The 27,348-nt window shown below is 45.0% G+C and overlaps 1 protein-coding gene across 6 annotated transcripts; it reads left to right on the top strand.

Moving 5' to 3' along the window:
• The first annotated feature begins 8,386 nt into the window (after positions 1-8,386).
• On the top strand, positions 8,387-27,131 carry RHBDL2 (rhomboid like 2). Of its 6 annotated transcripts, XR_009759119.1 has the most exons (9): positions 8,553-8,687; positions 9,437-9,672; positions 11,589-11,737; positions 21,144-21,256; positions 21,896-21,996; positions 23,053-23,113; positions 25,518-25,579; positions 25,795-25,922; positions 26,833-26,912. XR_009759119.1 is itself a non-coding variant. In XM_061596581.1 (8 exons), exons 2-8 carry the CDS (start codon positions 9,457-9,459, stop codon positions 27,013-27,015), a joined length of 885 nt encoding a protein of 294 aa, XP_061452565.1. In that variant the 5' UTR covers positions 8,387-8,534; positions 9,437-9,456; the 3' UTR covers positions 27,016-27,131. The 6 variants fall into 6 exon arrangements, 5 of the variants coding, with proteins under 5 accessions (XP_061452565.1, XP_061452561.1, XP_061452566.1 ...); XM_061596581.1 differs by lacking the exons at positions 8,553-8,687; positions 25,795-25,922 and adding an exon at positions 8,387-8,534 and having other exon boundaries at positions 26,833-27,131; XM_061596577.1 differs by lacking the exon at positions 25,795-25,922 and having other exon boundaries at positions 26,833-27,131.
• The last annotated feature ends 217 nt before the right edge of the window (positions 27,132-27,348 follow it).

Raw genomic sequence — 27,348 nt, forward strand, 5'->3', positions numbered from 1 at the left:
TGGTTCTTAGGCTACATCACACTTTGGGTAGAATATTGCCTGCACATTTTCTTTCTCAGTCAGCCAATTGGCAAGATCCTCCTTGTCTTTATACTTTAAAAAACAAGCACCCCAGAGGATCTGGAGACTTGACTTAAAAATCCTCCTCTCTGTCAGTGGCTTAATGTGTATCCTTTGCAGAGCTTGGAAGTAACACGTTACAAATAATGAGTTACTCGTAATGTGTTACTTTTTTTAGTAACTTAGTTCCAATTTGCTAGTAAAAGAACGAGTGGCAATTTCATTACTTTTTAGCTGCAACTGTAATGTTTCCAGCATTACTTTTGGACGTTACTTGGGGGGGAAAGGGGAAGTCTTCTGCTCCTCTGACTGGTGGACAAAAGACATGTGCCTCACCTGTACAGTGTTGCTCTTCCCTTGTGCTCTGTGTTAGGAGGCCACGAGGGAGATGGTTGTGGAGCGGAGACAGAAAAAAAAATTGCTTCAGAAATGGACAGTGGAGGGAGAAAGCCGGAGGGCAAGGATGAAGGAGGAGAAGGCAGCAGCAGAATAGAGATGAGGAACTGTGGAGGTGAGTGACGATGATATGTGTGTTTGTGTGTGTGTGTGAATTAGGGATACCCTTTCCAGCTTTCAGGGGTGATCTCCGGACTCACTCTGGATGGTGGATCTCCGCTCACTTGCCCTCCAGCCCCCCTGCACCCACCTGCAAGCTCACTCGCTCAACCGCCCCCGCTCTCACTTACCCTACCGCCCCACTCTCTTGCCCCCCTCTCCCACTTGCTCACTCCCTCATTTGCCCTACTGCCCTCCCCCACACCCACCTGCAAGCCCACTTGCTCACTCGCCCTACTGCCCCATGCTCGCTCACTCCCTCATTCGCCCTACAGCCCCCACCACTCCACTCACTCGCCCCTCACTTGCTTACTTGCCCTACTGCCCCCCCACTGCTCTCTCACCACCCGCTCACTCACTCGCCCTACCCCCCCACCCCTGCTGTCTTACCCCCTCTTCCTCACTCCCTCACTCGCCCCCGCTGCCCCCACCCCCAATCCCCCACTCAGTTCAAAATCTGTTTGCAATCCAGGATGCAACTACACCATCCCTAACAGATGACCACCCAGCCTCTGCTGAAATACATCTTGAGGCAACTTTTTTGAGTTTTACTTTCACAAGTTCTTACCACTAGGAACTTTCTCATAAAGTGCAGCCACAATCTGCTTGCCTACCAGTTGCACTGACCATTTCTAGTCCTGCCCTCTGGGGCAAGCCTGGTACCCTATTTTTTTTTAAAATCAATACCTTTCCAATTCTGCAACATTACTCAGAGCTAAACATTTGGGGAAACTGCCCAACGTGAGACCACGGCTTCATTTAGCTCCATATTGTTTGTGCTGAGGGGCAGTGGCTCGCCAGGGTTTCAGGTGAAGCTTTTTCCTTTTTTTTTTTTTTTTTCCAATAATTTTTATTCAGATTTTCATAAAACATACAAGACAAAATCATAAAACATTCAAAGACAAAAAACAAAATCAAAAATAGTTAAACAAAAAGAAAAAAAGAAAAGAAGAAAAAAAAAAAAAAAAAAAAAACAAAAATAAAAAATAAAGAGTAAAATATTGACTTCCCATTTGTCAAAGATCAAATCAGTTATAAGTCTATAATATATAGCAATCCTGTCTCTTAAGTCATATTATAAAATCACTTTCCTCCAGTAGTTATCTTACTTAATCATCAAATCTCATAAACATTACTTTATTCTTTCCACAAAAAGTCAAAGAGAGGTTTCAATTCTTTAAGAAATATATCTATCAATTTTTTTTTTCCAGATAAGCATATCGATTAATCCATCTCATTACTAATTATGATAATCTTATTGTCATAACCATAGTCAAAATAAACATTTCAATTAATCCATCACATCAGAATCTGTTAGGTTCAGTAATTTCAGTAGCCATTGTTCTATTATCTCTATTAGTTCCATTTTCCATCTTCCATCTTCAGTAGTCTTGTTAAGTCCAGTAATTTCAATATCCAATCTTCCATTATCAGTATTCCATAATAATCTTGCTGTCAAAGCCATAGTCATATAATAAGAGTCTGATGGGAATTACCTCTATCCCAAATATTTTCTTGCCATCCATTCTGAATAAGTTGCTGAAATACTGCTGTAAAATCATATCTCTGTTCTTTTTTTCAAAATACACTGGGTCATCTCTTAAAAGTTTTTCCATTGTCACATGGCTGCAGTTAATTCCATAGATTTTCTCTATATTGGGCTCCATCACATCATTCCAGTCCAGAAGATAATCCATGCCATTGATAACTTTATCTCTAGAATCTTCATTCATTTCTTCAGAGATAACATTGAGTTCCAAACAATAGATTTTATTTCTAAAGTCCATAGACTCCAAATCTTGTTCCTGTTCCACGTTTGTTCCAATCTCCGGGATCTCCTCTCTCACAGGGACCCCTATTCCAGTCTCTAGGGTCTCCTCTCTCACAGGGACCCCTATTCCAATCTCCGGGGTCTCCTCTCTCACAGGGACCCCTTCCAGGGTCACCTCTCTCACAGGGACCCTTATATCTTTAATCTCCTGCTTCATTTTACTCAATTCAATTTTCGTTATCTCAATCTCATTCATTATTCTCTGAAACATAGTTATTTCCAGATTCTCAGCCACTTTCTTAATTGCCATTTTAAAAGAAAAATATAGGAAAACCACTTCTTATTTCAGCAACAATTGGGTTAATACTCCAAACTTGGTGACATCACAGTATAAACAGAGCAGACAGCCTTATCTCTCCAATAGTTAAGTAAACAAAATGCAGTTCCCAGGATCGAAGCAATTAATGGCAATCGTCAAGAAACAGATTCGTCAAAATAAAATAGACCAAAAAGAGAGTAGTCTCAGAACAGTATAATATTTTTCAAAATAAAAATCTGGAATAGAAATCCCTCTTCTGTGTGTATCTTTAGAATGCAAATCCAGGACAGCTTTTTGCAACAAAAACAGAGATAAGCTATTAATTAGTGCGTAGCAGAGAGAAGTTACGGCTCCCCAGTGAGATGTCAAAAACCGATCAATCTGGCAAATCTCTTTTAAACAGCAACAATTTAAGTCAAGTAAAAGAAAAATATAGAAAGAAGGGTGCTTGCCTGTTAGTGCGTTCTCTCTTAGAAGATAAGATGAACGTTCGCTTTAACAGATAGAGCTTGCTGTTGAAAATCCGTCCCACCTTCGTCGGCTGGACCTCGTCCCATAAATTAATGAGATCTGGTCGTCCCAACAAAAATAGGCTTTGAGGTTAATCTCTTCGTTTCTCCCTACCCGGGAGAAGTTTAATCAGTCAAAAAAAAAAGAAAAAACTGACTGATATATCTGAATAAGCTTCTTTTGAGGCAGGAGCCCGTCTCAAAAGCAGGCACAGGCTAAGTCACCCTTCCCGGAAGTCCCCTTTTGTCTGTCCTGAATCTTCCAACATTCAGCTTCTTTGAATGTCCACGAGTTCTAGTATTATGAGAGAGGGAGAAGAACTTTTCTCTATCCTCTTTCTCAATGCCATGCATAATTTTATACACTTCTATCATGTCTCCTCTGACCCGCCTTTTCTCTAAACTAAAAAGCCCCAAATGCTGCAACCTTTCCTCGTAAGGGAGTCGCTCCATCCCCTTGATCATTCTGGTTGCCCTCTTCTGAATTATAATTTGCCTGAAGCCGGCAGTTTGCCTTTAGTCGGATTGATAGGGATAAGGGTAAGTGGTCACTGTCTAATCTCTTATCTATCGAAAAATTAGCTATTAGATTCAAAAGAGGGTAAGATGTGATCACATAATCGATCACACTGCTTCCCGTTTGAAATGAATGTAAATTCCGCCCTAGAATCAAAGGGCCTTAGGCCATTAAGAATAAACAGATTATGGCTTCCTACGGGTTAGACATATACCCGAATAATTAACTTTTAGGTCCTTAGAGGACCTCTCTAAGTTGGGCACTAAATGTGAGTTGGCTTCACCCCTCCATAACTTGGAGTCAAGGAGCCTCTCATTACTCTGTCCAATTCTAGCATTAAAGTCTCCCATGATTACTATGGAAGCTTTGGGGAATTGTGCCTCCTGCTCTGAAATACATTGATCTATCTCCTCCCACGTTTGATCCGTGAGTGCCCTGGAGATGGCTGGTGGAATATAAACATTAAGTAAAAGTGACAAAAAGTCAAAGGTCAAGATGACAGCCATGGCATATTTGTGACAAGGCAAAAGTTTATGACATAGGACCTTTAGTGATGTTGAGATAAGAATTGCCAAGCCTCCTTTAGGGCGTCCTTTAGTTTTGGGCAAGGCAAAGTCAGCAGGTAAAGTTATAGAAGTAAAACCATCTATATTTAGGTCACATGTATTCCAGGTCTCCTGTAAGCAGATTATGTTTTCCATTTACTTCTCGTCACTACCATTCTGATTTAATGCAATAAAATGTTGTCTCCTTTTCCCAGAGGAGGCACAAATCACTTTCCTTTTGAAGGAGTTTTATCTAGTTCCAGTTATGTTCTTGTTTATATTGTATAAATATGTGTTTGTGTTAGGTTGTTAGGTTGGAGAGCTATCGTTGGTTATAGCCGGCTTTGATAAAGAGCTCTTCTTTTAAACAGAGAGATACACCCACAGCTTTTGGGCTCGGATTTGCCAGGTATTCTATTTAGGCAACAACTCTCAGAAAAAGGTATCTGGGAAGATCAAAATACGATCACCATCTTGAGATCATCTGGATCCTGATCGCCTTGTAATCTTAATTACAGCTACCCTTTGGCTTTGAAATGATGTTTTAAGTTTTAAGTTCTGGGCTGTATGCCAAGTCTTTTTAGCTTCACACTATCGCTTTTTGCTGAGAGGTGAATAGAATTTAAAGGCTTGTATTTTGTGAATTCAGGGAGCTGAAATGAAGAGCTGGAAAGATATCAGCTTACCCTTCACCGGAACTGGAAAGGATGTCCTCCAAATCTATGATCCTACACTTTTTATACCTCTAAAAATAGATGGCATATACTAGGGATTAATATGAGTCTGTCATAATGACTATTGAATCCTATTTTTGTTAGAGCTTTTGGTATATACATACTGCAGCCGGGTGCAGAAATGACTGGTCTGTTAAGACTGATACTTGAAAGAATAAAGAAATGTAAGGTTTATTACTACAAAGAGGTAATGGATGGTTTCCTGATGGCTCTTGGAGATTTTCCTGTCACCTTGGCAGGCGATCCTGTCGAAGCCCTGGTTGATATCTGGAATAGAGAAATGACCAGGGCGGTGGACACGATCGCTCCCGAGCGTCCCCTCTTTCGGAGTGGAGCCAAACCGGCTCCATGGTTTTCCAAGGAGCTGGTGGTGATGAAGTGTGTCAGACGGGGACTAGAGCGACGTTGGCGGAAGACTCGGAGCGAAGCTGATCGATCTCGGGCTAGAGCCTATTTGAAGGCCTACTCCGAGGCAGTATGGGCTAAGAAGAAATCTTTCTTCTCGGCCTCCATTGTGTCTGCTGGGAGCTGTCCAGCGGAACTGTTTTGAGTGGTTAGGGGGCTTTTAAGTTCCAGCCCCCGTGAGGGTAATTCTGACCACTCAGCAGACCGCTGTCAAGAATTTGCACGTCACTTTGCGGACAAAGTCGCTCAGATTCGCTGTGACTTGGATGCTATTATTATTTATTTATTATTTATTAGACTTTTATACCGCCCAACTAGCAATAGCTCTCTGGGCGGTGAACACAGAGAATACAATAAAATACACAATATACACGCTAAAATTTATAGTCTCTGAGGATGTAACTTCGGTGCCTGTTTGTCCAATTAAAATGGATTCTTTTCAACTTGTTCTACTTGAGGATGTGGACAAGATCCTTGGAGCGGCGTGTGCCACCACGTGTGTACTGGACCCTTGCCCTTCCTGGCTCATTAGAAGTACCAGAGGGGGTCTGGTCGATTGGGTCAGGGGAATAGTTAATGCTTCTCTACAACAAGGCAGAATTCCATCATGCTTAAAGGAGGCAGTTATAAGACCACTGCTGAAAAAGCCCTCCCTGGATCCCTCTTTACTAGGTAACTACCGGCCAGTCTCCAATATTCCATTTTTAAGCAAGATAATAGAGCGTGTGGTGGTCGCCCAACTCCAGAGATTCCTGGATGATACGGATTATCTGGATCCATTTCAATCTGGTTTCAGGCCTGGCTATGGGACAGAGATGGCTTTGGTCGCCTTGGTGGATGACCTACGCAGAGAACTGGACAGGGGGAGTGTGTCTCTGCTGGTTCTACTGGACCTCTCAGCGGCTTCCAATACCATCGATCATGGTATCCTTCTGGGCCGACTTGCCGAGATGGGACTTGGGGGCACTGTGTTACAGTGGCTCCAATCCTTCCTGGAGGACCGAATCCAGAAGGTGGTACTGGAGGACTCCTGCTCAACCCCTTGGCCATTGACCTATGGGGTCCCTCAGGGTTCCGTTTTGTCCCCAATGTTATTCAACATCTACATGAAACCTCTGGGAGAGGTTGTCCGGGGTTTTGGGGTTCAGTGCCATCAGTATGCTGATGACACTCAACTCTATTTCTCTTTTCCACCTGAAGCCAAGGAAGCCGTACAGGCCCTAAACCAGTGTCTGGCATCAGTGATGGACTGGATGAGGGCAAACAAGTTGAGATTAAATCCTGACAAAACAGAGGTACTCCTGGTCAGTCGGAGGGCAGATCAGGGAATAGGGATTCAACCGGTGCTGGATGGGGTCGCACTCTCTGTGAAGTCTCAGGTTCACAGTTTGGGTGTACTCCTGGACTCAGCTTTGAATTTGGAGGCCCAGATTGCTGCTGTATCCAGGAGCGCATTTGCCCAATTAAAACTGGTGCGCCAGCTGCACCTGTTCCTGGAGCTACCTGATCTGACTAGGGTGATGCATGCCTTGGTTACATCCTCTACGTGGGGCTGCCTTTGAAGACTGTTCGGAAACTTAAATTGGTACAAAGAGCTGCAGCCAGAGTGCTAACCGGGGCTGGTTATAGGGACCATACAACTCCCCTGTTACAACAGCTCCACTGGCTGCCAATTTGTTTCTGGTCACAATTCAAAGTGCTGGTTTTGACCTACAAAGCCCTATACGGCTCAGGTCCAGGCTATTTGACAGATCATATCTCCCTACATGAACCTGTCCGGGATTTGAGATCTTCAGGTGAGGCCCTTCTTGTGCTCCCCACACCTTCGCAAGTACATATGACGCAGACACGAGATAGGGCCTTTTCGGTGGCCGCCCCTAGGCTGTGGAACTCCCTTCCGAGTGAGGTGCGATCAGCTCCCTCCTTGCCGTCTTTCAGGCGACAAGTAAAGACTGTTTTATTTCAACAGGCATTTGGGATAGAGAACGACCAGGATTAAGTGTCATAGGTTTGGTGATTACATTATATGATTTTATTATTTTAAATTGTCCGCTGTTTTTAACCTATATTTTATGGTTTTAATTTTTCTCATAGTTTAATTCTTTTTTAATAATATATTCTGTATGTTTTAATGGTGGTGTTTTTAGTTGTAAGCCGCTCTGAGTCCTATTGGAAAAAGGGTGGGGTAGAAATTATTATTATATTATTAAAGTCATACAAGGCAGCCATGAGGCTTCCCCTCTGGGAGCCATTACTAACTGAGAACAAAGTCAGGAAGAGAAGGAAGGGGAGGAGCAAAGCTTGCAAAAGCAACAAACACTTTAGAGGAGGAATCAGCAGAGAAGACTAGATTGCTTTTATGTCTACCTCACCTAGTTCAGGTCACTTGTAACATGTGTTTGTGCTTTACTCCCAACAATTTTAGTATAACTTTAACCTTGAACTCCCAGGAACATAGGAAGCTGCCTTATACCAAAATCATACTGCTGGTCCATCTAGCTCAGTATTGTCCGCACTGACGGCAGTTCTCCAGGGTTTCAGGCAGGAGTCGCTCCCAGCCCTACACTGAGATGCCATTGGGGATTGAATCTGGGATCTTTGTTGATGCCAAAAAGTGCCAGATCAGTGGTTTGTTGCAATTCAACCCATGGGAGACAAATGTGATCTGTGATTTTTATGGTAGTTTGTGGCTTCCCTGAAAAAATCAGGAAAATCCGCGAAGGGCTCTTTTTGATTTACTGGATCTTATTTTACCGAGACCTGCAGGACAGCTTAGGCAAGCTTTCTTGGGTCCTTCAGACACGCCTTCTTATTCATTATTAGTATCATTTATTAGATTTATATCCCGCTCTTCCTCCCCGCTCTGCCTGGAATCAATGTCCGGTACAGATCACCTCGTTCCCTTGAAAGCCCCGAAGGAAAGCGAGGCTCTCCAGCAGACGCCCTGCGCAGCCAATCCCAGCGGCGACCAGCACGGTCACCTTCTGCTCCCGTCTGCGGCAGCCCCTTCCTTCCAGGGACCAGCCGGCGGCGCGGGCTGTTGCTGCTGCGCTCGCCCCGAGGGAGGCGAAGGCGACATGCGTCGAGCGAGCCGGCTCCGAAGGCGGAGCGGAGCTGCGGTTCGTTTGCAAAGGGGCGAGCGGGGGTGGAGCCGCCCAGGAGGGCCGGGCGAGCGGTACTCCTGCGCTCCAGAGAGAAAGAAGCGTCGGCGAGCAGGGCTTTCTTGCCCCTCTGCTGCCTCGGCGCTGCGCCGGCTTCCCGCTGCACGGCAGGTGGGCGCGCTTCCTCCTGCCCGAGAGGCCCTGCTGCCGGGCCAGTCGCGCGGCCTCGAGGGAGGAAGCCGGCGCTAGCGTCCGGCGGTGGCGGGGGCTGCGCTGGGTGCCTGCGGCCAGCCGCCTTTGTTCTGCGCCCTGGAGGCGGCTGTTTGGAGCCGGCGAGCCTCTGCTTCCGCGGAGATGCCCCGCAGCGTCGCCCCGTTTGCCGCAGGCGCGGGCACACCCCGGCGTCGGGGATGGTCTCTGCGCCGCCCCGCCCCCTGCCTGTGCCCGAGACTCTCGTTGCTTGGGAGTCAGTCCCGGGGGATCCGCCCAGAGCAGCGCCCTCGTCCTCTGTGTCCGAAGGAGCGGCGGGTGGCGTCCCTCCGCTGGCCTCCTGGCGGGACGCTATCAAACGCCGCAGGGCCAGTGGAGCCAAGACTCCGCCTGTGAGGAGACTCCCAGCGGATGTTGCGGGCAACAATCCTAAGGTTCTAGGCCTTGTCTTCATGTTTGTGCAGCACAGCGAATGCGGTGTTTAAAGTGCTCGATCTGTGATTTCCACAAGTCGCTCTGGGTGGACTTGCGTGATTTGAGATTTGATGCGGGATGGTGGTGATGGTGGTATCGTGGATAACAATCACCCATTCGAGGTGATCTGTTTTTTACTGATTCATATTTGAATGTGGCGTGTGGCTGGAAGGGTACGGTTGAGGTCTGTAGCTATGTGCCTGATGAGCAGTTTTGTGGATGCCCTTTCCTTGCAGGCAGGAGGCTGACTCTTAACATGGAGCTTGAGCGACTGAACTTGGAGAGGGCCCCGGAGTCACAGGATGAAGATGAGAGAAATGAAGGCAGAAACTGTGCGGCTTGTAGTAACTGCAACAACATCCATGACACCGTTTCTAAATGGATGCTTCCAGAAGAGGCCAGGGCGACCTACCTTGAAAGAGCCAACTGCATCCCACCACCTCTCTTCATCATTGCCATCAGTGTAGCTGAGGTAGGGAGCTCTATAATGAAATGTTCAAAACTCTTTCTTTATTCCCCAGAAAAAAATCCCTACCTATTCTGCCCATTTTTCTGTGCATGCAGTAATTTTGATCTGCAGCATTAGTTGCCACAACTAAAATGCCCCAGCTCCTTTTTCTGCTTCCAACAGCCTTCATGAGAGTATATTACTTCACAATGCAAAGAAGGGATTGCAGGGGTGAATGCTCTGCCTAATCAGAAAGCTAGCCCTAGGAAAACTAGTGTGTCAAGGAGAAGCATTCAAGCTTCCTCCCAAATGTGTTCTAATTTTCAGTGCGGATGGATTTTTTCTTTCTGTGTATATTTATATGCTTTTGTAAATTACTTTATTGAATTATAAATAGCAAAACAAAACAAATACAATTGGGGTTATGCATGAAATGATATCTGTTTTCACTTTCACATTATAGAGACATTCCTCTGGTATTAATAGTTCAATAAGGTCAGTAGAGGAGCATAACTTTTATAAATCATAGTTTTGAGGTCCCAATTTCATGCATTTGCAGATTGCTGTATTATAAGTGACAAATTACAAATGACATAGAAACGTGTGTTATTTTCTCAGACGTCACAAGATTCCAGACATTATGATACCATGAAGACAATTGCAAATCATGTAATATCTTCCATTTTTGAGCAATGGAAAGTCAAGCAGCTGCCATCAGCCACATTAATAACTCCTTTGAATGAATATTTAGCGCTTGATCATCCAGCATATATAGCAGTGATAGCTGCAGGGTCATTTGAATAGCAATATTAATCTTAGCAATCTCCTGATATACTCAGTCCAAGATTTATGAACAAATGGGCACTCCTACCATAAATGGAAGTACATGCGCCTGGCACCACACTTGCGCCAACACTCTGGTGCCAACCATGAAGTTGTACAGGATAATTGCACTACCACCTGTGTGAAGTCTTCAAAGAGATTCCCTCTTTAACCTCTGAGAGTCCTTCACATAGGCAGACACTGATTTGTATAGTCTTTAGCAGAGCTTGGAAAAGTTACTTTTTTGAACTATAGTTCCCATCAGCCCAATCCAGTGGCCATGCTGGCTGGGGCTGATGGGAGTTGTAGTTCAAAAAAGTAACTTTTCCAAGCTCTGGTCTTTAGACGACCATAAGTTTTCCATTAACGTCACTTGAAGCAACACCCATATCAGTCTCCAGTAGAGTTTTAAGACCTACAAGAGGTCCGGCTGAGACATCTTCTTTATACAGAGCAGACACCAATATCTTCCTTGTATTACATTACTCTTTTTTTCTGAACATATCAATCAGCTCTCAGTTCCTTTCAAATTAAGTGTCAGTGAAGTGACAATGGAAATGATCCAGCTGTTAAACAAGAGTTGTAAACTTTTGTTCCACCAGTCTTAGTTTTTTTTTTTACTTTGGATGAATTGTACTATTCCATTCTAACTAAAAACTATCCAAAGAAGGTCAGGAAACCTAAGAACTTGCTCTGCCTTAGAGATGCCCATCAGGAAATCCACTTATGCTAGGAAATTGCAAGTCTCTTTCCAGTGTGCTCCAGTAAAGAGCTCAAAGTCAATATTACTGTGAAATAATGGAGTCATATTGGTCCATCTAGCTCAGTATTCACTACACTGACTGGCAGGAGCTCTCCAGCATTTCAGAAAGGAGTCTCTTCCAGCCCTATCTGGGGAGTGAAGCTGGGATCTTCTGCATGCAAAGCAAGTGCTCTACCACTGGGCTTGAATGACAGTCCTTCATCCCTTGCCCTATATGTATCTTGTGCTCATAAATTTCCTGAGCCCCAAGTTCTCGCCACTCCAGGCTGTGGGAGGGATGGGCAGCAGGTGCTGTGCTCTGTAGTTGTTTTCATCAGCTCAATGTGAGACAGAAACTCTCTGTGTTTGTTTCTAGCTGGCTGTGTTCATTTATTATGCTGCTTCGAAACCCCAGAAACAGTGGATCACTCTAGACAACCAAATCCAGGAAAGCCCTCTTATTTACAGGCCTGACAAAAGGCAGGAAGCCTGGAGATTCTTGTCTTACATGCTTCTGCATGCTGGGTAAGCAACAACCTGTTGTACTGGTTTAAAGAAGTGCCAAGCTGGATTTGGGGCATCTTTTAAAAAACCCTTGTCTATGTAATCAATTGCTGGTTTCACTCCGGAAGGAGACAAGGCATCTGCAGACGAGGCTTTTTATCTCCTGAAATTTAGAAACAGTTCCCTTCTTCAGGGGGTGACTTTGCTTTGGGATGCTCTCTCCTGGTCTGTGTGTGTGCAACCCAGATCTGTTACTCCATGAGTCGGTATTTTCCCTGGATGCCATTCCGTCACATGGGTTAACCTGGCGTCTGGTGTCCAAGGACAGAAAATGCACTGTAGCTTTGAGGAAGTAGTCAGCCTTTGCTGGCTTGTAGAGGTCAGTTGATTTCCTGTACTGGTCCAAGGAGGATCTCTCAGTCCTGGCTCCCACATCTTCTACTCTGTGAGTTCTAAACTGTTTTTTTCCTCTCTTCCTCGACTTTTATTTAGACTTATTTACTTGTTTATTAAATGCTAAGGATCCTGCTTTTCTCCCCACTTTGTACCTTGTGGGGTCTTTTTCTCCCGGAGGGGGCTTATTTCCCCCCCCCTTGCCTCTACCACCACCACCAATAACAACAACAAAGGCTCTGGGGTTGAGTTCGAATCCTTTTGTCTCTTTTAATCCCCAGAGATGACTCTTGCTTGTCAGCTCTCAGGGACAGCACAGCAAGATTGCCTGAGGCCCCCGCCTTTTTGAAAGGGGACGAAGAGGCAGTTGAGGCGGCAGCCAAAGTATGCCCCTAAGTACGTCCCTTTCTCTCCACGCGGCTGCCCCTTCCAGCCCTTGCCTGCTTGCTCAGGTAGGGCAGCAGTGCCAACAGCAGGCAAGCAGCAGTTTAAAAGTTTTTTCCTTCCCACGCTCCTATCCTGACCGCCCAGCCACAGACATTCTTTCTGGGGCTTTTTCTTTCCACAGAACTTCAGAAGTTTCTTCTGCTAAGTTTTCTTCGTCCTCACCAACTGCCTGTCCTCAAGAGGCAAGGAAATAAAAAGTTGGATTATTTTGCCTCTCCCTTGTTTTTTCCCTTTCCTGTGGCATTTCGCTGGGGTGGTTCCATTGCCCCTGAAGGGCCAGGGCTGCAGCACGCCTTGCTGGTGAACTGTTTACCTGCATATTGTTCATTATTATTATTATTATTGGGGGGGGCTGTCTATCAGTTCCTACTTTCCTCTCCTTTTATTATTCTCCTCATTGCCTCAGACAGGCTAGAGAGAGTACAGAGCCCCCATTAGAGGGTAATCGCCCCCATAGGGAGCAGCCATTCATCGAGGACCCAGAAGGGCATATGCTGCGAGCCAGGAACAACTGCAGCCCTCTTTTTACTGCCTCCCCGGCATTCAGCCTCTGCTGGGAAGTCAGGCCCCCTGCCCATTCCTCTCATCAGCTCCCCCTGACAAGGAGGTTGAGGCAGATGGGCCCATTCCATTACCACATGAGGCCTGGGGCTGTGGCACCCATGCTGGTGAACTGTTGTTGTTGTTGTTAGTAGTAGTAGTAGTAATAGTATTAATATCTATAGGGGACACTGTATATCCTCTGTCTCCCTCCCTCCCTCCTCTTCTTCCCCTTGCCTCGGACAGGTTTAAGAGAGTGCTTCTCCCAGCAAAGATCCAGAAGTGCATATGCTGCAACCTTCCTCTGGAAAAACAGCAGCCATACTTTCCCTCTCACCAGCAGCAATGAGCAGAACAGGCTGCCACAACAAGGAAACATGGCAGCAACACAGGACGCCCCCGACCAGCCCTGCTTGTCGGTTTGGCAAGCCACAGATATTACTGGGGCCCAAGGTGCTTCCACCAGTAAGCATAGCTCTAAATCTGCCAAAAGTGTCAAGGTACGTACAGACCTCTCCAAGGCCAAAAAGCCCAGAAGTCTCAGGACAACAGCGCAACCAACCAGGCTACATGCAGGGCCAAGTACATGGAACAAGAGGATGCAAGCGCCTAACTTGCCCGGGGAGCAAACATCTGAGGGGCCCTGACCCTACAACACACAAGACAGCCATCGCTAGGTTTGCCTGCCTTCCCCCTAAACAACCCTGCAGTGGCTCCTCTGCTTGCCTGGGCTGCAACGCTATCTGGTAGCTGTTCCCTGGCGCAACCGCCTTTTCTCTCCCCGTTTCTCCTAGCTAGGAAAGCAGTTTGCTACTGTAAATTGCTGTCTAAAGCTGGGTAGGTGCTACTTCCAGGTCTCTGGAGTTGTAGTCGTGATTTGAAGCCAGAAATGTTCCTGCACCTTTCCTTCCTTTTCTGGTCGAGCTCTGCAGCAGCTCTGTACCTCTCCTGAACTTTACAGACAGTATGACCTACTGGCTGGGCATGGCAGTCATAAGCATCGAATCTCAAAGACCATCCACAACCAAGATTCACCAGGCAAACTGGAAAGCCTTTGTCTGTTGATGTTATCCTAGGCGCATCCGCTCCTCCAGGGTCACCATCCAGCAGGTACTGGACTTCTTGAATGACAGCCTCCAGCTACAGCTGAAGGTCAGTACATTGTGGAGACAGACATTGGCTGTCTTGGCAGTCCTTGCCACATCCAACCACCCAGTTGGCACCCATCTGCTGATAAATCACTTCTTTAAAGGGTGCTGCTGTTTCACATCCCCCAGTTGTCCACCACTCCTGGCATAGGATCTACAGAAGGTCCGGCAGACATTGCGAAGACCCCCACTTGAGCCTCTAGGCACCATATCTTTCCAGGTCCTGTTGTACAAGGTCCCCTTCCTCATTGCCAGCACCATGGCCATGTGCATCTCACAGCTGGGCCCCCTCTCCACAGCTCCCCACCCCTGAGTCTGTTGGAGAATTTGTGGGATCTTTGCTGGGGGTCTTTTAAATAATCTATGACACAGGCTTAAAGCAAAAAGGTAGGCCTTTATTTGGTAGACAAGCATATGCAAAGACAGCCCCCCAGAAATTTAAGAGGGACTATAAAGAAGTACAGTCTGAACAGATCCTTTATATCTTATTGAATACACATGTGACATTAGTTTTACCAATCCCCTAAGTTCTTTGTAATAGCTCTTCCCTCCTGAAATATTTCCAACCAACCAGATAACTTTATTATAATGAATTCATGGATATTCATAATCAAGTAGATGCCTCCCATCCCCATTGTATTCATGGATGTCAATCTGTCCCCTTGACTGATATTACCACTATTCTACTGTCATATATTACTGATGATTTTGTACTATGCATTTCATTCCCATCATGGTTTCTGGTCAGCCAAGCTGGTCAAGGAACATCTCTAAGACATAACAGCATGTTTCTTGGGTGATTGGCTCTCCTTAGAATAACTGAAAGTTCCATACCCTGCTATAGAAAAGGATTAATTTCAGATCACCATATTATAGCTGAAGGCAACATCTCAAGCTTAAATTTCTATCTCCTTTTCACCTAGATTTCCATTATAAAACTTCCCTTTAGCTGAAGCCTTTTGCTCAATTAGTAAAAGAGACCAGTAACCATGAGCAGGTAGGAACCTGACAGGGAGAGCCAGGGAAGGACGCATCACATGTGGTGTCAGTAGCAGTGGGATACGAACAACAGAGAATCCAGATATGAACCAAAGAGAGTCCCAAAGACACGTGGTGACAAAGGAGACTACGTCACAGGTGTTGGCTGTAGCAGTGAGATACGAATACTAGACAATCCCTAATAGTTGTGTGGCAAACAGAAATAACAAAACAAGATTTCTTGTGAGAGTGACTGGCAAAGAGTGAGTGAACTCAAACACCATGGCTGAATACATAAAAATGAAAAGAGAGGAGCTGGTGGAGAAGTGCATAACATTCAATTTACCTCATGAGGGTAAAGGGGTAGATGAATTGAGGGTAGCACTTATAGGATTTGCAACTGCCCAGCAAAAACAACCTGTCAAAGAAGAGACCCCAGAAGGATATTTAAGCAATCCCGCTTATATAGAGTACTTGAGAGAGAAGTTGAGGATGGAAGGTGCAGAGAAGGAAAAACAGAGAGAGTTGGAAGCTGAGAGATTGAGGATGGAGGCTGAGGAAAAAGACAAGCAGAGAGAGTTGGAAGCTGAGAGATTGAGGATGGAGGCTGAGGAAAAAGATAAACAGCGGGAGTTGGAAGCTGAGAGATTGAGGATGGAAGGTGCAGAGAAGGAAAAACAGGGAGTTGGAAATTGAGAGAATGAGATTGGGGTTTGAGGAGAGGGAGAAGCAACGAGCATTGGATGCTGAATTACAAGTAGAAAAGTTAAAATTTGATAGAAATTTCACTCTGAGGAGACAAGGAAAGAGAGAGATGGAGCAAAAATAAAAATTACTCCAAAGGACTTTGCTGTCTATGAGCCTGGTCAAGATCCTCAAATTTACCTCAGCACCTTTGAAAAAGCAGCTCAGTTGTGGGGGCTACCTGAAGATAAATACATGCAGTATTTATCAAACCTGATTAAAGGGGAATTGGCTGAGGTATACCAATATTTCCCCTCAGACAAGCCCGTCACCTATGCTGAATTCAAAGAAGCAGTGTTTAAAAGATTCAGACTGGGGCCTGATTATTTTAGAAAGCTTTTCAGAAATTGCCAGATACAGACAGGGAGGTCTTTTGTGGAACTGGGAGCAAAGTTGATGGATATATTTGGAAAGTGGATGAGTAGTGCCAAAGCTCAGTCAGTGGAAGAGGTGAAAAGCCTCATGATACTGGATCAATTATACCATCAGTTACCACCAGAAATAAGGCTCCTGGTCAAAGACCGTTCCCCTACATCTGTGCAGGAGGCCGCAGAGATGGCAGATCACTTTGCCTCCAATAGAACTGGCTGGGTGGGGAAAACATCAAGAGAGTTTAAACCCAGACCATATAGTGCTGGCAGAAGGGATGTGGTACCACAGCGAGTGAGTCCTCCATTAAAATCTGAAGGGCACAGGACACCCCAGAGTGGATCTGTGTACCCTAAAAGTGAGGAGAATTTATGCTACAAATGTGGTAGACCAGGGCACCTACGTTTTCAATGTGAGGTTGCCAACCCCATTAGTAATCCTGCTCAGACAAGGGCAGTGAAACCAGAGCCCAAGGCTTTAGAAGCAGCGAAAAAGGTTCAGTTCTGCCAGATAAACTGGACAGAAGTAACAGACCTTGATTCAAGTCTGAGAGAGGAAGTGAGTGTACAAGGGGCAAATTATTGGGGATTGCTTGATACTGGTGCCGCTCAGACATTACTGAGGCCAGATTTAATAAAATCTGAGGTAATACTACCTCAGGAAACTGTGACTATCCAAGGAGTGAGGGGTCAACCAGAAAGTTTGCCTGTGGCCCTGGTGGAAATGACTTGGAGAGGCCGAGAGGGCCGATATAAAGTAGGCATTAATGCCCAGCAACAAGAACCAGTAATACTGGGAAGGGATGTAATGGGCGCCCAAGGAAAGATCTATGTAGTGACCAGACAGCAAATTGGCAGAGAAAAAGAAGCCATATTAAGGGGGGCTGAAACAAACAGGGTGGAATCTGTTAACCAGCCTCAGGTCACCATAGCAACCACTAGCAGGCCTGCTGAAGAAGACAAACTGTATCAAGTGGTCTCTGGGGAAGAAGCAGAGCAATTCAGGGAAGAGCTGCATAAAGATATCAGTTTGAAGCAGGTAAAGGAACAAGCCCTGACCCAACAGATTCCTTTCACTGACAAACTGAGGAATCAAGTTGTGTGTGAGAATGGGATTTTATATAGACTGTGGATGCCTGCTGAAAGAAAGGATGAATGTGAACCAGTGAAGCAATTGATAGTACCTAGCAAATACAGAACCAGATTGCTAGAGGTAGCCCACGATGTCCCATGTGCAGGACATCTGGGAATAAAAAAGACCAAGAGGAGATTGGCTGCACATTATTATTGGCCAAATATCTCCAAGGATGTAAAACAACATTGTCTATCTTGTGGAATATGCCAAAAGGTGGGAAAGAGTGGAGTAAAGACCAAGGCACCCTTAAAGCCCCTTCCTATAATTGGACAACCCTTTTATAGTGTGGGAATAGATTTGGTGGGCCCTTTTTCCAAACCCACAAGGCATGGCAAGAAATATCTAGTGGTGGTGGTGGATTTTGCCACCAGGTACCCAGACGCAGAAGCACTGAGATCTGTAGAAGCCCCTGTAGTGGCAGAGGCTTTATTAAAAATCTTTATGAGGCTGGGTTTCCCTCATGAAGTGCTGACAGATCAAGGCAGTGTATTCATGGGAGAAGTGATGCAATGTATGTGGAAATGTTGTGGTCTAAAACATCTAAAGACCACTACTTACCATCCCGCCACTAATGGGCTAACTGAGAGATTCAATGGAGTTTTGAAGGGCATGATAAGAAGCTATGTTCAAGATCACCCACAAGACTGGGATGAACGTTTGGGATGCTTCTTATTTGCATACAGAGAAGTCCCTCAGGAGTCAACAGGCTTCTCACCCTTTGAACTAATGTTTACTAGAAAAGTGAGAGGACCTTTGGAACTGCTAAAAAGTTCATGGGAAGGAACTCTGGGAGAGTACAAAACTTCTGTAGTAGATTTTGTATTGGAATTCCGCAATAAATTAACATCAATGATGGAAGTAGTGAAAGAGAATTTGAGTCATGCACAGGAGAAGCAAAGTTACTGGTATGACAGAACAGCCAGAAAACGTGTGTATGATGTGGGAGATATGGTTATGGCGTTCATACCCAGGAAACATGACAAATTACAGGCTAACTGGGAAGGACCATATACCATCAGAGAAAGGCTTGACACAGTGACATATGTAATCACCACAGACCAATTAAACAAAAGCAAAGTGGTTCATGTAAATATGTTGAAGCCTTACCATACCAGGGATGCACAGGTGTTGCAAGTTACCTTATTCCCTGAGGGAAGTGGGCCTGAACTTCCAGATTTGGTACAGGAAAGCAAAGACAAAGGAGGGGTAGATCAAGTGGAATGGTCAGAGGAGGTAGAGGAGGAAGTAAAAGAAGAGATTCTGAGAGTTTTGAAAACCTATAGGAATCTCTTTAGCAACAAACCTGGCCGAACCAGTATAGTTATACATTCCATTGATACTGGAGATCATGCCCCAATCAGATCTGTTCCGTACCGTGCGAATGGGAAAGTTTTGAATGAGATCAAAAAGGAGGTGGAAGAGATGCTGGAATTAGGAGTGATCAGGGAATCCATCAGTCCCTGGGCCTCAAGTATTGTCCTGGTTCCGAAAAAAGATGGAACGACAAGGTTTTGCATTGATTATCGGCTAATCAATAAAATTACTGTCCCAGATGCGTATCCTATGCCTAGGGTAGACGCTGTGTTAGAGTTATTGGGGGCAGCAACCATTATCTCTACACTAGATCTCTGTAAAGGATTTTGGCAAATGGAACTAGACGAGCAATCCAGAGCCAAAACTGCCTTCAGTACACCAGATGGGTTATATGAGTTTGTGACCTTACCCATGGGACTAAGGAACTCACCAAGTTCATTTCAGAGGCTAATCAATACTGTGTTGCGAGGCATGTCAGATTTTGCAGTGGCCTATATCGATGACGTGGCCATTTTTAGCAAGTCGGTGCCTGAGCATGTCCAACACCTGACAACAGTATTGGAGGCCTTAAGAAAAGCTGGCCTCACAATAAAAGCTAAGAAATGCCAGTTTGGACTAAAGGAAGTAATCTATTTAGGACATAAGGTGGGGAGTGGGAAAATCACCCCCTTATGGAGCAAGGTGGAGGCAATACAAGCGTGGCCGATCCCCTTAACCAAAAAAAAATAAGGGCATTTCTGGGTGTGGCTGGTTTTTATAGGAAGTTTGTGAGAAATTTTGGGGAAATAGCAACCCCCTTGCATGAATTGACCAAGAAGAAGTGTTCTGAGCGTGTGGTATGGACGGATGAATGTCAGAAGGCTTTTGATCTACTGAAGCAAGCCTTGTGCCAAGGACCCATATTAATAGCACCAGACTATGAGAAACCATTCATCGTGGCTACAGATGCGTCGGACCTCGCGCTGGGAGTTGTCTTGCTACAGGAGAGAGAAGGCACTAGACATCCAGTGGCGTACCTGAGTCGCAAGCTGACGCCGAGGGAGAAAAACTATTCGTCGGTCCAGAAGGAGTGCCTAGCGGTCGTGTGGGGACTGAACAAGTTGCGCCCATACGTGTGGGGACGAAGATTCACAGTGACTACGGATCATCGGGCCTTGTTATGGTTGCAGACTATGAAAAACCATAACACTATGCTGCAGAGGTGGTCCTGGGCCCTACAGGACTATCAAGTGGACTTCCAGTTCATCAAAGGCAAGGACAATGTACTGGCCGATGGACTTTCCAGGCAAGTGGCTGGGACTGCAGTGACGTGACCAGACAGAGGAACAAAGAAAGACATTTTCCCCATAGAGACTTTTATTTGTTAACGCGACGTATAAATCCTGGAACAGGAATAATACTCTGCAGTTGTTTAAGGGGGGGGAAATGTGATGTTCCTATATATTAGTGTATATATGGTAAGTGCTGGTTGTTTAGAGTATACATGGTAAGTAGTGGAAGAGAAGGGGAGTGAATGGGCAATAGAATGCTTGATGATTGGCTGAATGTTTAAAATGGCTGACAGTATAAATGAAAGGATGACAGGTAAATCTGGGGGAATGTGAGGTGGTGAATTGTGGAATCTGGGGGGAGAAGAGAAAGAGTGGATGGCTTGGTGGGGTTTAGAGAGTTGTTTACCAGGAGGGAGGTGGAGTTCGGATTAGTATTGAGTAAAACCATATGCTTATGTGCCTTAAGAAGAAATCTTGTTAATCTTGTTAGCTTTGTTATCTGTAATAAATACTTAATTTGGTTTATCAAAGGCCTGATCCTTGGCTGGGGTTTCACAGACCAGAAGGGAGGGTAAGGTAATGACCAAGGCTGAAGGGGAACTGTAACAAATGGTGGCAGCGGTGAAGAGAATAACAATACCAGTATTCAGAGTCTCTGGGAATACTAGTATTGGGACGTTACTGGTGGTTGCCTAGCAGGGGGATCTGTTGAGATCTGTGCTAGAGCGGGGAGAGAAATCATAAGAGAGAGCGGTCCGGACTGGTGGAGTCCCTGGTGGTGCCTAGAGACAGGCAGTAACCACGAGCAGGTAGGAACCTGACAGGGAGAGCCAGGGAAGGATGCATCACACCGGGCCCCCAGAGTTTTTGCTCTGCTGAATAGCTTGGCTTAGCTTCTATCCGGCTATGAACTGGGCTAAGAGCGCAGACAGCAGGCTGTGGAGTGGCCATTGGTCTCCTTTAGTTATTGAGCCTCCAATGCTGACATAAAAAGATGGAAGTTAATACTTTGAATATAGAATATTATTTTGTCCCAGTTAAGATAAACATAATTGCTGATTTATATTCTTGAATTCTTTTCCTTTGTAGCATTGAACATATCTTAGGAAACCTTTTCCTGCAGCTTCTTTTGGGGATTCCCCTAGAAATGGTTCACAAAGGTCATAGAGTTGGATTGGTTTATATTTCAGGAGTGATTGGAGGTAAGCGGTAGAGAGGAGAAATTGGGCAACACAATCAAGACCTGGCTCGTCAGGCAGGCTTTTGGGGTGGGTTAGGTTTTTACTGTTATGGTTTTAAATTTTAACGTTTTAATGTATTGTTTTTTTATCTTGTACATTGCCCAGAGTGGCTGGACAACCAGCCAGATGGGCGACTAATAAATTTAATAAATAAAATAAATAAAATAAAGCTGCTTTGTCTAGGCAGCGGAGTGCAAATAATGGCTGAAATGCCAGACCTGAGGCTTGATTTAAAGTACTCTCTCATTCCATTAGCACAAGGATTCATGTTTGCGCAGTGGAACTTTCTCTGCTCTCTCCTTCTTCCACACCCCCCCTAAACCTGTTCTGGTGGTTCCCCCCAACCCTCCAGAGCACATTTGGGGAGGCACATGGAGGGAGGAGGGGAGAGTTCCATTGTGCAAGTGTAAAGGGCATTGAATACTGGGCAGAGTGTTGACACTTGAGAGTACATGAGTGCCAAGGGATGGCTTGTTGCAAGGTAACTTTAACTTCCAGGTCCACGTCCAGATTGCTTATGGCTGTTTAGACCTATATCCAGTGCTGAGTCGGCAGCTTTGTCTTTGCTAATCTGCCACAACCCTCTTCTCCCATCTTCAGGTTCCTTGGGCAGCTCAATCTGTGATCCCCACCAGGGTCTGGTAGGAGCATCTGGAGGAGTCTATGCTCTTATTGGAGGATACTTCATGAATGTTATAGTGGTAAGGAAGGGGCTTGAAACCCCAGAATTTTAGTGAAGCTATGTGCAAATGGGTGGTATGAGGCAAAATATTACCAGCGAAAATAACACCCATCTAGGCAGAACATAACTACTGCTCTGGATACGCAGTCTAATGCTAACTCGCTTTCCTATACAAGGAACAGAATTCATTCAGCCATTTAGTTCCACAAACCAAAGTCTGATGAGGAGCAGTTGAAAGAGCTGGAGAAGAGAGGAGATGACAGCGGTCTTCAAAGTATCTGTAGAATTGTCATAGAAGAAGATGGAGCAGACTTGTTTTCTGTTTTGCTCCAGGAGGGTCTAGAACCAGTGGGGGGAAATTGCAGGGGAGCAGTTTTCAGCAAAACATTAGGAGACATTTCCTAATAATATTAAGAGCTGTTCAGAAGTGGAACAGACTGTCTTAGGAGGTGATGGGCCATTTCCAGTTGCCTAGTTACCCGGATAAGGTGCCCACTCGAGCAGGTTGATCTGCAGAACAGGCATTGTTACAGGTGCCACATAATACTTGTCCGGCACTTGTAAGAAAACGTTCTTTTAGTGTGGCAACACCTACTCTTTGGAACTCCCTGAATGTTGACATTGGGCAGGCATCTTCAGTGTTTTCCTTTTGGCCCCTGCTTAAAACTTTTTTGTTCAGGCAAGCCTATCCAGACACATCGCTGTTGGTGTGTTTTAATTTTTTTAGTCTGTTACTTGTGTTTTATTGATAATTTTAATGTCTTTTATAGATCATTTAGACTGAGGTTGTTGGTTTTTTTACAATCAAGCAGTGTATAAATTTTGTTAAATTATAATAATCATAATAATAATAAATTCTGCATTGCAGACTCTGCATTGAGCAGGGTTTTGGACTAAATGACCTTCAAGGTCCCTTCCAACTCTACAATTCTATGAAAATGCAAGATGCCTCCAAGACCTGTGTGTCAGAATCGCCCAAATGTTTCAGTGATACCTGAATCCTAGGTAACATCTGAATCAGCCCTAGGAGGTATGGAATTCTTCCAGAGTTTCTTCATGCTTTTGTTCTTTACAGAACTTCCAAGAAATGATTCCTTTGTTTGGAGTTGCCAGATTACTATTCATCTTCCTAATAGGTAACTTTCTCATATGCCTGTCTCTTTCCCTTTTCTGCCCTGTGCTCGTTTAGGCACACCTGCAATTCTTTTACATGAAAATTTATTTATATGTTTGTTTCATCCATTTAATATCCTTCCTGAAGGAGCTCAGGGTGTCTTACAATGTAAAAAAAATTAATACGATCATGAAACAACAACAATAATAATAAAAATCAATAGCATTATCATCCACAGTTTGAGAAAAAAACAGCCTCAGACTCAGCAGTAATGATCCCTATATTCCAAAGAGATAAGCAAATGAGCCCTGCCGATGCGGGGGGGGGAGCCGAATTTCATCACAGCGGAGTTTCACATCCAGGGCGCTGTCACTGAGTGAAAATGGGCATCTCCTCCTTATTTTAACAGTCATGAAGGGCTTTATACATTAACCCCTCGAACTGGACCTGGTAGTTAACAGGCGCACATGCAGCATTTTCAGGCTTGGTCCCTCCTCCCCACCCCAGGCAGCAGCTTCTGGACAGTCTTCAGGGTGGGCCCCACATAGACAGCACTGTCGCCATCTGCTTGGGATGTTATTAGAGCATGGTTAACTGATGCTTTTAAGTCTTATGTAGGGATGACTCATTTGTGCACAAACACATGCGATGGATCTTCCATGCTATTTTAAAAAAGAACAAGGAAAATGGCTTTGAGGGAGGAAGTTAGAGCAGAGAAGCTGTGGAGGCATAACCTTTTTCCTGCAAATCCATGTTTTGAATCGTGTGGTGGTTGTGGGAGAATGCATGTGGGGAAGGATCAACAAGCAGAGAAATGGTGGACCGGGAAAGGGTGGTGGACTGGGAGAGGGCCTTCTCTGTGACAGCCCCTTAAGCTGTGAAACCCCCTCCCCACCAAGGTGCATCTGGCAACTTCATTGTACAACTGAAGATGCACCTCTTTATCCTGGCCTTTGACACCCGAGATGTAAATCTTTAGGACCCACCCATTTTCTGTGATGTTGTTTAGGTTGCTTTTAACTGTTTTTAATAATGTATTTTAAAATTGTTGTAACCCGCCATGGGACTTCTGGGTGAAGGGCAGGTAGTTAATGATGATGATGATGATAATAATAATTATCATTATTATTATTTAAAAAACATCTCCTCCCTTTGTAGCTTTTCTGCTCAAAATACTGCCCATCAGCAAGTAGCCTCTGACAGAAGACCTACTAGCAGATTGGAGGCTAATTCTCAAGTTCTTCCCACTTGCTTTCTAAGTAAACTGAAGTTGAATCCTGGCAAGTTGGAGGGTGGCACTTTCTGGATGGGGTGGCACTCCCCCTGGAGGAACATGTTTGTAGCCTAGAGGTGCTACTTGATCCAGCATTGACACTGAAGGCCAAGTGGCTTCAGCGGCATGGGTTTATTTATTTATTTATTAAACTTGTATACCGCCCCATAGCCGAAGCTCTCTGGGCGGTTTACAATAACTAAAAACAAATACAATTTAAAATACATCTTTAAAAAACCAATTTAAAACACAATTTAAAACTGGGTGTTTCTAGCTAGCTACAGCAGTTTCTGGACCATAATAGTTTTGCCACAGAACCCATGCTCTAGTAATCTCTAGTTAAATTGTTGTAAAGAGTTCTATACAGACTGCTTCTATGCTGCTGAGCCCAATTCAAGTAGTTACTCTTGACCTATAAAGCCCTAAATTATGTAGGGCTCAAATCGTTGAAGGAGTGCCTCTCCCTGTGTCACCCTGCCTCTACACTGAGATCTGCAAAAGAGACCCTCCTGGTTCTTCTGCCACTGGGGGAAGCCCAGTGTGTTGACATGAGATAGGGCCTTTCCCACGGTGGCACTGGTTTGTGTTTGATGCCACTCTTACACTTCAGCCACACCCACTTTGACATGCAGCCCCTGAGAGTTAGCCCAGGGGGTCAGTATGTTCACTTTGACTCCCTGAATTGCCTGCCTAATGTGCTGCTGGGGATGTGGGCAGATGGCAGGTGTGGTGGAGGCCGCCATCTCCTACGCTGGGGATGTTGCTGATCTCAGCCAGACCAAAGACACCCTGGATTACTATGTCAGCCTTGCCGAGGAACTGGTCAAAGCTGGGGCCCACATAACGGCCCTCAAGGTAAAAGGAGGCAGAGGCTGTGAGGAGGGGGGCTCAGGCTCACTCCCAGAGGGGTGTTCATTTTTTAAAGTGAGCCCTCTGCCTCCATATATTGGACAAGTGCACATTAGGAAATGTTTTGAGTTCCTCCTCGCACAGACACAGGAATATTATCTGCTATCTGCGATTCCCCCCCCTTTTCCCCAAGCCTAGAAAAGGCTTTGTGCCCTGCTCTAAGGAGCAGCCTGTCAAGGTGGGGTGTCAGAAACATTTGGGGACTTGCCCAGTTTCCTTCAAACCACTTTCATTGTTTTCCTAGTTGGGACAGATGTAGGATTTGCTTTGTACAGAAGATTTCTTCCTCCTGTGGATGGGCCTGAGGTAAGCATGTCTTTCCTGTGACAGGATTTCAGCTTGCTTTCGCCACTTGCTGGTTCATTCTTTTGCCAGATCTGCTGAGTAATGGGGTGTTCTCTTATTTCCCTTCACCAGATATTCCTCCTTCCTTTGTGTCTGAATGCAGCTCTTCCCGCTGTTACATTTGGGACTGTTCATGCAGCCTTCTCATTCTTTTTCCTCTTTGGCGCGTTAAGCAGGTTCAGAATTAAGCACGGTCTGTGCTGGGGCCGCTTCAGTGACTTCTTGGGCAGATCTGTAAGGAGCTTCAACTAACATGGGAAGGAAAGCTGAGGGACGCTGTGCATGATCCAGGTTGCAGGAGAAAGTAGGTGTATGAGAAGACCTGAACTACTGCTCAGTGATCATGTCTGGAAAGATAGAACTTAACTTCCTCAGTGAGTCTATGTGTGAGCATCTGTAGTCTATGCAGCCCCACACAGGGAAGGTGCATTTGATCTTGCCTCATTTGCCGTTGTAACGTGTATACGTTTTAAATTGTGTTTTAAATTGTTTTTAAAAGATGTGTTTTTAAATTTGTATATTTGTTTTTAATGTTTTTAGTTATTGTAAACTGCCCAGAGAGCTTTGGCTATGGGGCGGTATATAAACAAACAAACAAACAAACAAACAGGGAATTAGCCCATTCTCTTGATACTGCATGTAGTACCATGCAGAGCAGAGAGCCTGATTGTGGGAAGTGGCCATCTTTTGGATGAGGTTTGCAACTGGATTTAGACATGTTTCTCAGAAAGGAGGGCCTGGCTTCCAGCAACTCCCCTGAGAACTAATGGCAGCTTCTACCTCTCTCTGTGTCTGTGTCTGTGTCTGTGTGCGTGCGTGCGCCTGCATGCACACATGCACAAGGCTCACTTTGGGGCAAGTGCCTCCCTCTAGGATTTATCGTGGGGTCCTGTTGTGCCCTCGTGGCCTCAGGCAAGCTCCCCTTTTTTGTGGAGTTCCTGTTTCTTCTGTCTGCTGTGTGTTGGCCGAGAGGGCAGAGCGCCTGTCCTTGGGAGCTTTTCTCACAAAGCCCTGGGCTGCTGCTGTGGTCCTTGCTTACAGCCACTGTCTTCCACAATATGGACTACACTGAAATGCTCCTGGATACTTGCTGATACTTCTGCTCTGTCTCTTACTAATACTACAGCAGTTTTTGTGTAATGTCCGCTGTTTGATCCTCCATCCTAAAGTGGAGCACCATTAAGTCTATGTGTGCTTTTGTTTTCTCTTTTAAGGTTTCCTTCGTAGCCCACATTGCAGGAGGCCTGGCTGGGATGTCAGTTGGTTATGTCATATTCAGCTGTTTTGATAAGAATTTCATTAAAGATCCTAGATTCTGGGTCTGCATAATTGCTTATTTAATATTTGTAGTGTTTGCCGTATTCTTCAATGTGTTTTTTTCACCAGCAAACCAGTAGAACACATTACCTAACAATGAATATAAAAAGCTTTAAAGGATAACAAAGTAAACTTAAAAAAAAGATTGTATTTCACTGTAATAGTTTTTTTTGAAAGAATCATTATTGTTCTGAAATCAAATGCTGCATTTAGTATTCTAAAAATATTCTTTTTGTACTTTAATATTAAACTGCAAAATCTTTTCATTACTACTTACAATGGGAATTATTTGCAGTACTGTATTTTATAGTTTAATACAGGGAGTTCCTAAACTATTGTCTGCAGCCCATCTCTGGTCCATGAGCTTCATTCAGGTAGTCCATGGTATGTCCGTAAAATCATACAGCATGTAG

This window comes from Rhineura floridana, chromosome 15 (assembly GCF_030035675.1).
Source record: "Rhineura floridana isolate rRhiFlo1 chromosome 15, rRhiFlo1.hap2, whole genome shotgun sequence".
Lineage (NCBI taxonomy): Eukaryota > Metazoa > Chordata > Lepidosauria > Squamata > Rhineuridae > Rhineura > Rhineura floridana.

Excerpts from the sequence above, each read along its gene's own strand:
- RHBDL2 (XM_061596581.1), top strand. The coding sequence starts at position 9,457 with ATGGAGCTTGAGCGACTGAACTTGGAGAGGGCCCCGGAGTCACAGGAT. Across the intron at positions 9,673-11,588 it reads TTGCCATCAGTGTAGCTGAG|CTGGCTGTGTTCATTTATTA; the intron begins GTAGGGAGCTCT and ends GTTTGTTTCTAG. Across the intron at positions 21,257-21,895 it reads TATTTCAGGAGTGATTGGAG|GTTCCTTGGGCAGCTCAATC; the intron begins GTAAGCGGTAGA and ends TCCCATCTTCAG.